Source organism: Schistocerca americana, chromosome X (genome assembly GCF_021461395.2).
Source record: "Schistocerca americana isolate TAMUIC-IGC-003095 chromosome X, iqSchAmer2.1, whole genome shotgun sequence".
Taxonomy (NCBI): Eukaryota; Metazoa; Arthropoda; class Insecta; order Orthoptera; family Acrididae; genus Schistocerca; species Schistocerca americana.
The window spans coordinates 221,042,106-221,053,820 of NC_060130.1; the positions used below are offsets into that span (position 1 = coordinate 221,042,106).

General features: G+C 47.1%; 1 protein-coding gene across 1 annotated transcript; it reads right to left on the bottom strand.

The window, feature by feature from the left end:
- Window positions 1-2,682: 2,682 nt before the first annotated feature.
- LOC124555931 (wiskott-Aldrich syndrome protein homolog 1-like) lies at window positions 2,683-3,788 on the bottom strand. Its single transcript, XM_047129984.1, has 2 exons — window positions 3,540-3,788; window positions 2,683-3,435 (listed from the first exon to the last, which is right to left on the bottom strand). The coding sequence occupies exons 1-2, from the start codon at window positions 3,786-3,788 to the stop codon at window positions 2,683-2,685; spliced, it is 1,002 nt and encodes a 333-aa protein (XP_046985940.1).
- Window positions 3,789-11,715: the final 7,927 nt, after the last annotated feature.

Below are 11,715 nucleotides of genomic sequence, written 5' to 3' on the forward strand. Positions count from 1 at the left end.
TATTCTTGTGTTGTTTTTCAGTCGACATATAACCGTATGTTTGACTTATGCTTCATCACATCTGGATGAACACAGTGCTCCCTTGCGAATTTGCCCATAGCCTACAATATACCGACAGGGTTATGTTTTGGTAAAGGGCGTTTTATGCAGAATCTCTTCGTAGTTTCATCGACATAGATCATCATTCAGTTTCCTCGTTTTATCAGTAACCAAAAAATCATATTGCGATTCAGCACTCGCCACATACGGTGACAAGTTCATTGAATGACATGTTGGTTCCTGTATAGGCTTGGTAAATATGCTTTCAATTCAGATTGTCCTGTTTGAAAGATGTTATAAGGTTTGCATTATCCCAGCCCAACTGCTTCATGATCCTTGAGTATGTCTGGCTGAAATAAAATATATCACCTTACATACGATGACCAGAGCAGAAATATTTCCTGATCTCATCCCGATTTTCGACTACAATGTCATCAAATATGAATATAGTGTCTGACTTCACTTTTTCAGGTGGTGGAATATCAGTGCTTTAGCTGACTGTGTGGCATGGTAATCCCTCAGTGTTATCCAGTATCTCCTACAATAGTTGATATTTTTGCTGAAACAGGGTATATATATATATATATATATATATATATATATATATATATATGTGCGAAGCGGACTCCCTCATGATGTGTTAATAATGTTAGAGCTAGATTAGTCTTTCCACAGTCCGGAGGCCCTAAAATTAAAGCATGTATGTTATTGGGAATGCACATTATCTAGCTTCCAGCATCTATATTGCAGGATCTGTCGGCTGTCACAAGACTCTTGTGAAGAAGTTGTTTCCGTCCACTCCGCCATGACGACAACCAGACGGCCACATTGGCATACAAGGTATTTTATAGAGAACATACATGCAGCTCCTGAACTTTTGTAAGCACTTACATATTGTAGAGTATATGAACAGACTTAAATAGGAACACAGTTTTGCGTCTATACCTGTCGCAATTGGTCTATGCACTTCCACCTTCAGTCTGAGACAATATGAATCATATAATTAAGCAAGAGTTTCTTCCGATGGACGCAGAGTTTGGCCAGAAAACTCCAAAAACTTGCTCAACAATGTTTAAATTGGTGGGCATACGATTGCCGCCTTAGTTGGAAATCTACAGCATATGTTATAAAATGACATGTGTACATTACATTCTTAAGCGTCTGTTCCTACAGATGTATGCACTCTCTGCTCTTAAATATTTTAATTGTTCCAGGGAAGTCTCCTACTGTGACAATATGATCTCCTAGCGTTATTGATGGCGAGCGAACATGGCTGCGGAGGAATGAAGAAATATGCTTTGACATATTACATAACAGATACAATTCATCAGCAGATAATATCACTTTAGTGTCACAAAAAGGTGGATTTTCAAATATGACTACCAGATGGAACTCCCGGTTGGATATCACACCTACACTGACGCATTTACAACCTGTGTAGTTAGTTGGATGGTTTAGGGGATGGGACCAAACAGCGAGGTCATTGGTCCCATTGGATTAGGGAAGGATAGGGAAGGACGTCCGCCATGCCCTTTCAAAGGAACCATCCCGGCATTTGCCTGAAGCGACCTAGTGTAATCATGGAAAACCTAAATCAGGATGGCCGGATGCGGCTTTGAACCGTCGTCCTTCCGAATGCGAACCTGTGTGGTTTAAACTGTAGTTAACATCAGACAACATAACTACCATGTCATGTGGCTTCCTCACATTACCTGCTACTACGCACCTCAATATATTAGCCCTTTGCTGGTTCTCTCACGGCTGGATGAACTATTCATTGATCACTGTTTATATACATTATTTTCACAACAATGTGAGCAACTTAAAAAAATCATAGTATAAAAGACGGATACGCCTGCTTTTACTGCCAGTTTATCGCAAGAATGAACAAGGTAATGATCATTTGTGGAGCGACTGTGCTCGTCGTCAACTTAGTGAGGTCAGTCAGAGTATGCTACAAATCAGATCTACAGATCTGTCGACTATTACATCGCTATTTAGCGATAACAGTGACTGCAAAACTTTGATGTGTTCATGAAGACGTCTTAACCTTGAGGTTCTGGATATTCCAAAATATATTACGACGGTTCAGCTGGAACATTATCGATTCCAAGACGACGACGAGTCACTTACAACTGCCTGTTCCATTTTCGAGGGACTGAAATCACGAAGTATTTGTAAAGTGCTTTTGGACATTTATCGGAAACTCATTGAAAGGCGTAACAGTTTCAGTATAGTAGACTATTACCTGTTTCCTACACAGCTTATGCCTCAGTTATGTGATATTTCTACCAGATTTAAATTACTGCCTCAGATGTTTAAAAATGATGTAATTCTTTCTATGTGTGTGCCCTGCTTTAGCATTATGATGTGAATACTCATTGCCAGTCTGATGGGCCTCCAGCCATTAAACTGCACTATGTTGGTTGTAAAATGGAAAACAATAAATTATTTTTGTACCCACTTTAGGCATTTTTTCTGGTGTCAGAGGTCTACCAAGTCACAACTCTTATTTCAATAAGAGACAGGAGGACCTCATTAACTCTGCCTGTTGCTGTCACGTAAGCCACAGACATGTGTTATTCATGTACTCGATAAACCACTTGCCTGTGGCTGTCTCAACAGGCACTTCGTATCTGATATTCATTTAGCAGTGATCGACTCGGTGACTGGACAGATTGGAGCTGGCAACATCCTGGCAACCGACAATGGCACCGCCGATAGCTGCAGACAGTGGTGACGTCCAGTGCGCCGGCGGGCGGCACTAGCATCTCCAGGGGTGGTGGGCAGTGGTGCCATCCAAGGGGGTGGCGGGCGGCACTGGCACCACTGTGGGCGGTGGCCAGTGGTGGTGCCCAGTAGGGCGGCGGGTGGCACTGGCACCGCTGGGGGCAGTGGTGGCGTCCAGGGGGGCAGCGGGTGGCACTGGCACTGCTGGGGGCAGTGGTGGCGTCCAGGGGGGCGGAGGGCAGCACTGGCACTGCCAGGGGCACTAGGCAGTGGTGCCTCCAGGGGGGCAGCGGCACTGCTGGCACTGCTGGCGGTAGTGGTGGCCTCGAGGGGGGCGGAGGGCAGCAGTGGTACTGCCAGGGGCACTAGGCAGTGGTGCCTCCAGGGGGGCAGCGGGTGGCACTGGCACCGCTGGGGGCAGTGGTGGCGTCCAGGGGGCCAGAGGGCAGCACTGGCACTGCCAGGGGCACTAGGCAGTGGTGCCTTCCAGGAGGGCAGCGGGTGGCACTGGCACCGCTGGGGGCAGTGGTGGCGTCCAGGGGGGCAGAGGGCAGCAGTGGCACTGCCAGGGGCACTAGGCAGTGGTGCCTTCTGGGGGGGCAGCAGGTGGCACTGGCACTGCTGGGGGCAGTGGTGGCGTCCAGGGGGCGGAGGGCAGCACTGGCACTGCCAGGGGCACTAGGCAGTGGTGCCTTCAAGGGGGGCAGCGGGTGGCACTGGCACTGCTGGAGGCAGTGGTGACGTCCAGGGGGGCGGAGGGTGGCACTGGCACCGCTGGGGGCAGTGGTGGCGTCGAGGGGGGCGGGGGGCAGCACTGGCACTGCCAGGGGCACTAGGCAGTGGTGCCTTCCAGGGGGGCAGCGGGTGGCACTGGCACTGGTGGGGGCAGTGGTGGCGTCCAGGGGGGGGGGGGGAAGGGCAGCACTGGCACTGCCGGGGATGGCGGGCGGTGGTGGCATCCACTGGGGTGGCCAGAGGCACTGGCATCTCCAGGGGTGGTGGGCAGTGGTGGCATACATGGGGGCGGCGGGTGGCACTGGCACCACCGGGGGTAGTGGCCAGTGGTGGTGCCCAGGAGGGCGGCAGGTGGCAGGTGGCACTAGCATCTCCACGGGCTGCGGACACTGGTGGCATCCAGGAGGACGGCAGGCAACACTGGCACCGCTGGGGCAGTGGTGGCGTCCAGAGGGGCGGAGGGCATCACTGGCACCGCCAGGGGCACTAGACAGTGGTGCCCTCCAGGGAGGCGGCGGGCGGAACTCGCATTGATGGGGGCAGTGGGAAGTGGTGGCGTCAGGCAGGCAGCGGGCAGCATGCGGCACTAGCATCACCAGGGGCAGCGGGCAGTGGTGGCATCCATGAGGACGGTGGGAGGCACTGGCACCGCTGGGGGCAGTGGTGGCATCCAGGGGTGGCGGAGGGCAGCACTGGCACCATCAAGGGCACTAGGCAGTGGTGCCCCCCAGTGAGGCGGCGGGCTGCACTGGCACCGCTGGGGGTAGTGGACAGTGGTGGCGTCCAGGGGCTGGTGGGCAGCAGGCGACACTGGCATCTCAAGGGGTGGTGGGCAGTCACAGGGGCTGCAGCAATGCACAAGTGTTCTGACCTCAGTATGGATAAGCTATATATTCTTTTAATAGGTTGTTGAATAGGTAGAGGGTCTATGACTGAATCAACAAGTCTTTAGGAAAAAACACACTGTGCTTTATTCATTTTAGGTACATTGTATAGTGGTATCACAGAACTCGGAAAATATCTGCTGTCTGCAAGCCATACACTCGGCCTGTATGGTGTTAAAGCTAGTAGTCAGTATTGTCCACATTGGTATTCCTCTCTACAGGTGTACAGCTTTTAGGAATGGTTCAAATGGCTCTGAGAACCATGGGGCTTAACATCTGAGGTCATAGTCCCCTGGAACGTAGAACTACTTCAGCGTAACTAACCTAAGGGCATCACACGCATCCACGCCCAAGACAGGATTTGAACCTGCGACCGTAGCAGTCACGCAGTTCTAGACTGAAGTGCCTAGAACCGCTCAGCCACACCAGCTGGTCAGCTTTTAGAGTTACACTCTTTGGTACAGGAGATACACAGGAAATCATAAACTGTTCTACCTGGTCCATTGTAACACTATTTTTGTTCAAATAGTCTACAAATTCATAGTAGGTAGCTCTTGCATATACCTGCCAATGACATAATCTTTCTGTAGTGATCGATGTTGTACAGAAACTATCATTTAATTTCACAACACACCATGAAGTTAATTCTAACGTAGCTTTGCCATACATTTCAACTGTAGTAACATAATGGCCTAACAATTGAGTGTCAACCAGTGTAAGGGAAGGATCATACTTGTCTGTCATGTTATTCTTTATATAATGCATCATACTGCTCATATATCCCCTCTAGTACTATGAAAAATGAACAATTAACACATTGCGCGTTTTCAAGTACAATAACTACAGCAAAGTCATTATCTGGATCCAGGGCAACATTTACTGGTTTAGATCCATACGCAGTAACGTTATATGTGCTTGCGAACAGTAGTACTCGTGATGGATCACTTACCTTTGGTTCTGCGGGCTGTGGCAGCTGCTGTGATGCTGGTATGATATAGTTTAATGAAGGTGGTGCAGCATAGCTGAAAGACACCAAGTACGACAAATTGGGAAGCTCATCTGTGGACTGCTGCGACAGTGTAGCCAGTAGTATGTAGGAGTCCTCATCTAACAGTTCCACTACCACCAGTTCAGGGGTGTGTAGTGTTGCTGGAAGAATAACAAACCACAGATATGTATTTCAATAAGTATTTGTTAATAACAATAGTAATGATTACATTATTATTAGAGACTTAGTTTCGTATCTAACATCTTATTCCTCTTGTCCTGGGGGCGCTGGTTGGTCCCAGCTGATGCTGCTGGCACTTCATCATCATCTCACTATGAAGTTCAGACCTTGAATGAGGGGAGGGTGGGCCTCGAGCTGCTGGATTCATAATATAAAAAAGAGAGGGACAGGGAGAGCTCGATTCCCACTGGTCACTGAGTTTCCCGCCATTCTACTGTGCTCCCTTCGGCTGAGAGGTGTTTCCCGCCATTTTATGTCACATGACCACTATTGCACAATTGGCTAAGATGTGGGGATTTCCCTGGATCACTTTGATCAATTCCCAGTGGAGAAGAGGAAGTAAAGGGCTGGGGGGCAGCATTGCTCCAGTGCGCGGAATGGGAGAAACCTGCCCCAATTCCCTTCTCCACCCTAGACTTTTGAACTCAGCAGCTGGAATACAGTCTTGGGGGGGAAGCAGAACCAGATTATGCACATGGCTCGAGTCGAGTATGTTACAGCTGGCTTCCACTTTCAAACAAAGCTATATACGTTAGTTGCGTGGTTCAAATACTGGGTGATCAAAAAGTCAGTATAAATTTGAAAACTGAATAAATCACGGAATAATGTACATAAAGAGGTACAAATTGACACACATGCTTGGAATGACATGGGGTTTTATTAGAACCAAAAAAATACAAAAGTTCAGAAAATGTCCGACAGATGGCGCTTCGTCTGATCAGGATAGCAATAATTAGCATAACAAAGTAAGACAAATCAAAGATGAAATGCTCAATATGTCCACCAGCATTCCTCAGCAATAGCTGTAGTCGAAGAATAATGTTGTGAACAGCACTGTAAACCATGTCCGGAGTTATGGTAAGGCATTGGCGTCGGATGTTGTCTTTCAGCATCCCTAGAGATGTCGATCGATCACGATACGCTTGCGACTTCAGGTAAAAGCCAATAATCGCACGGACTGAGGTCTGGGGACCTGGGAGGCCAAGCATGACGAAAGTGGTGGCTGAGCACACGATCATCACCAAACGGATTTTGCTTTCCTTTAAATTTGGCATGCTTTATTCGTTGCTTTTGCAACACGTGATATAAATCTCTCCGTTGCTGTTGATACTACTTCATTGGATTTAAGCTACAGTTGGTTTTCTTTCATAGTTAGTTCAGAAGGAATGGAGTCCGTCTCTTAGGAACGCGAGAATCGAATTTTTATCTGCTTCTTTAATTGATATATTTGCATTTATTTTTAGTGGGTTTGGCTGTCACGGTATTCATTCTCGTTACAACGACCTTGCGATCACTAATCCCTGTACCAGTCATAATTGTCACTATTTGCCTCGGGTTATTTGTGACTATGAGTTCGGTTATGTTTTCATAACCAATCACAGATCGAATGTGGTCCTGACCTAATTGTTCAAAATAATTTTCAGAGAAGCATTTAGCACGATTTCGGACGATATTTTGTGCCTGCCATCGTCTTTAAACATGTAATTTCGCCAACATATCGAGGGTAGATTGAAGTCACCGCCATGTATAATTATATGAGTGGTGTACCTATTTGAAATGAGACTCTAGTCTGCATCTACATCTACATCTACATCTACATCTACATAGATATTCCGCAAGCTACTGTACTGTGCGTGGCGGAGGGTAACTGGTACCACTACTAGTCATTTCCTTTCCTGTTCCACTCGCAAATAGAGCGAGGGAAAAACGAATATCTATATGCCTCCGTCTGAGACCTAATTTTTCGTAACTTATCCTCGTGGTCTTTACGCGCAATGTATGTTGCGGCAGTAGAATCGTTCGGTAGTCAGCTTCAAATGCCGGTTCTCTAAATTTTCTCAACAGTGTTTCTTGAAAACGACGTCGTCTTCCCTCCAGGGATTCCCATTTGAGTTCCCGAAGCATCTCCGTAACACTTACGTGTTGTTCAAAACTACCGGTAAAAAATCTAGCAGCCCGCCTCTGAATTACTTCGATGTTTTCCTTCAATCCGACCTGGTACAAATCCCAAACACTCGAGCAGTACTCAAGAATAGGTCGCACAACGTTACGCCCAGATATTTCAACGACTTGACTATCTCAAATGGGACACTAGCAATACTGTATCCGAACATTACAGGTTTGATCTTCCTAGTCATCTGCATTAAGTTACATTTGACCACATTTAGGGCTAGCTGCCATCCATCACACCAACTGGAAAGTTTGTCTAAGTCTTCTTTGAACTGTTCAGCACCTGTATCATCTGAGTCGGGAGGGCGGTAAAAGGCTCCAGTTACTAATTTATTCCGGTTGTCAAGTATAGCGTCAATCCATACTAACTTTCCAGGAACTATCTACTTCAATTTCGCTGCAAGGTAGACTACTTCTTAGCCGGCCGGTGTGGCCGTGCGGTTCTAGGCGCTTCAGTCTGGAACCGCGTGACCGCTACGGTCGCAGGTTCGAATCCTGCCTCGGGCATGGATGTGTGTGATGTCCTTAGGTTAGTTAGGTTTAAGTAGCTCTAAGTTCTAGGGGACTGATGACCACAGATGTTAAGTCCCATAGTGCTCAGAACCATTAGAACCATTATTAGACTACTTCTTACAGCAACAAATACACCACCGTCAACTGTATCTAATGTATCCTTTACGAGCGCCTTCAGATCCTTTCTAAAAATTTCTGCTGAAGTTATTTCTAGTTTTAGCTAACTCAAAAATGGCTCTAAGGACTATGGGACTTAACATCTGAGGTCATCAGTCCCCTAGAGTTAGAACTACTTAAACCTAACAAACCTAAGGACATCACACACATCTATGCCCGAGGCAGGATTCGAACCAGCGACCGTAGCAGCAGCGAGGTTCCGGACTGAAGCGCCTAGAACCGCTTGGTCACACCAGCCGGCTTTTAGCTAACTTTCGGTTCCTATAACGGTTTGGGATTCAGTGCTTTCTATTCAATCATATACATGTAACAGAGGTAAGTTTATACAGAAAACCATACCACATTTAGAGACTTGCACAAAACTGTTTTATGGAAACCAACGGTATTTTAAACTTCAGTGGAACCCCGGAATACTACTACAAGCCGGCCGCTGTAGACGAGCGGTTCTAGGCGCTTCAGTCTGGAACCGCGCGACCGCTACGGTCGCAGGTTCGAATCCTGCCTCGGGCATGGATGTGTGTGATGTCCTTAGGTTAGTTATGTTTAAGTAGTTCTAAGTTCTAGGGGACTGATGACCTCAGAAGTTAAGTCCCATAGTGCTCAGAGCCATTAGAACCATTTCTAGGATGGACCTCAACAAAAGCAAAACAAGGACAATGTAGTGCATTAGAACAAAATCAGGCGGTGTTGAAGAAATCATATTAGGAAATGAGACACTAAAAGTTGTAGATAAGTTTTGCTATTTGGGCAGTAAAATAACTAATGATGGCTGAAGTAGAGAGGGCAAGAAAAGTGTTTTGAAGGAGAGAATTTTGTTAATTTCGAGTATAGATTTGAATGCTAGGAAGTCTTTTCTGGAGGTATTTGTTTCGAGTGTAGCCTTGTATGTAAGTGAAACGTGGGCAATAAACACTTCAGATAAGAAGAGAATTGAAGCTTTTAAACTGTGATGTTACAGAAGAATGCTGAAGATTAGATAGGTAGATAATGTAACTGATGAGAAGATACTGAACAGAGTTGAGGAGAAAAGAAATTCGATACACACCTTGACTAAAAGAAGGGATCGGTTGATAGAACACATTCTGATACATCAAGGTATCACCGATTTAGTATTGTAGGGAAGTTTGGGGAGTAAAAACTATTCAGGAAAACACAGGAAACAGATTCAAAAGGAAGTAGGCTGCAGTAGCTATTAAGAGATGAAGAGGCTTACACAGGATAGCGTAGCATGGAAAGCTGCATCAAACCAGTCTTCAGACTGAAGACTACAACCCTCAATGAATCTCTGGGAATAATGTTTTCCTGGCGATTTCGAGTGTAAACATATCCTCCTCCACGCATCCTTGCTCAACACGATTCTGACGGCTGTAGGGGTCTTGAACCGAACCCCTGTATCTGGTGTTAGCAAGCGGCTGTTACCGGTAGAGACATCTACGCCTTATGCCACACCCACAGCAGCAGCAGCAGCCGACATCGGCTGCACAGATCCGCTCTAAGGTCAAAGGCTACGGAATTCAGTTCACAATGATGTGGTGCAGTGATTGACAAATATTTTTTGGTCTTGTGCTTGTGTCTTTGGCAGTGACCTAAGCTGCATGCTAAAAGTGTCGTTTGTTAGACCGAAAGAACCTGCGGATTTGTCTTTGTTCTGTGGGAACACAAGGGAGTTTTATCTGCAGCCAGTAAGATGTTCACTTTGCAGTTTGTCCCGGCATGATTTTTCATGTGTTAAACCTGTGTCAGCTACGTGCAGTATGCGTAGGTGGTTTAGTCAAGAAGCGCAGTTTTGTGCAGAGGCCCATTGGACCATGGTACAGCACAAATATTAAGCGCAGTTTGTTCTTATTGTGTATTAGGCGTATTGTTTCTGTATTTTTCTCGTATAACAGTAGATGGAGGTTACGCGAATGCCACACACATGGTAGCGACTTTGAACGAAACGGGAAAGCCCAGGGGCAAACAGCAGCGTTGCTGGAGATTACAGCTCTACATAAGCAGGACAACGAGGCACTGCATAGGAGGGTAGAAAAATGGGAAGCCGCTGATGGGCAAGTACCTTCTGAGTCAGTGGAGGCCAAAATTGTGTTAGGTGTACCCGTCCCTTCCCTCGATCCTGCCGTGGCTATCCTTATAGCACCCTTTTCGGAAAAAGCGACCGAGGATGTACGTGTTTTTATTGCTGGTGCGAAGTACACTACTGGCCATTAAAATTGCTGCGCCACGAAGATGACGTGCTACAGACGCCAAATTTAGCCAACAGGAAGAAGATGCTGTGATATGCAAATGATTAGCTTTTCAGAGCATTCACACAAGGTTGGCGCCGGTGGCGACACCTGCAACGTGCTGACATGAGGAAAGTTTCCAACCGATTCCTCACACACAAACAGCAGTTGACCGACGATGCCCGGTGAAACGTTGTTGTGATGCCTCGTGTAAGGAGGAGAAATTCGTACCATCACGTTTCCGACTTTGATAAAGGTCGAATTGCAGCCTATCGCGATTGCGGTTTATCGTATCGCGACATTGCTGCTCACGTTGGTCGAGATCCGATGACTGTTAGCAGAATATGGAATCGGTGGGTTCAGGAGGGTAATACGGAACGCCGTGTTGGATTCCAACGGCCTCGAATCACTAGCAGTCACATGACAGCCATCTTATCTGCATGGCTGTAACGGAACGTACAGCCACGTCTCGATCCCTGAGTCAACAGATGGCGGCGTTTGCAAGACAACAACCATCTGCACGAACAGTTCGACGACGTTTGCAGCAGCATGGACTGTCAGCTCGGAGACCATGGCTGCGGTTACCCTTGACGCTGCATCACAGACAGGAACGCATGCGATGGTGTACTCAACGACGAACGTGGGTGCACGAATGCCAAAACTTCATTTTTTCGGATGAATCCAGGTTCTGTTTACAGCATCATGATGGTCGCATCCGTGTTTGGCGACATCGCTGTGAACGCACATTGGAAGCTTGTATTCGTTATCGCCATACTGGCGTATCATCTGGCGTGATGGTATGGGGTGCCATTGGTTACACGTCTCGGTCACCTCTTGTTCGCATTGACGGTACTTTGAACAGTGGACGTTACATTTCAGATGTGTTACGACCCGTGGCTCTTCCCTTCATTCCATCCCTGTGAAACGCTACATTTCAGCAGGATAAGGCACGAACTCATGTTGCAGGTCCTGTACTGGCCTTTCTGGATACAGAAAATGTTCGACTGCTGCCCTGGCCAGCACATTCTCGAGATCTCTCACCAATTGAAAACGTCTGGTCAATTGTGGTCGAGCAACTGGGTCGTTACAATATCGCCAGTCACTACTCCTGATGAACTGTGGTACACGCCATCCAAGCTCTGTTTGACTCAATGCCCAGACGTATTAAGGCCGTTATTACGGCCAGAGGTGGAGGTGGTTGTTCTGGGTACTGACTTCTCAGGATCTATGCACCCAA

Bases quoted from the DNA above. Each gene is read 5' to 3' on its own strand.
- LOC124555931 (XM_047129984.1), bottom strand. From the start codon at position 3,788: ATGTATGCCACCACTGCCCACCACCCCTGGAGATGCCAGTGCCTCTGG. The intron at 3,436-3,539 runs GCCAGTGCCACC...TGCCCCTGGCAG, and splicing joins CCACCACTGCCCCCAGCGGT to TGCCAGTGCTGCCCTCCGCC.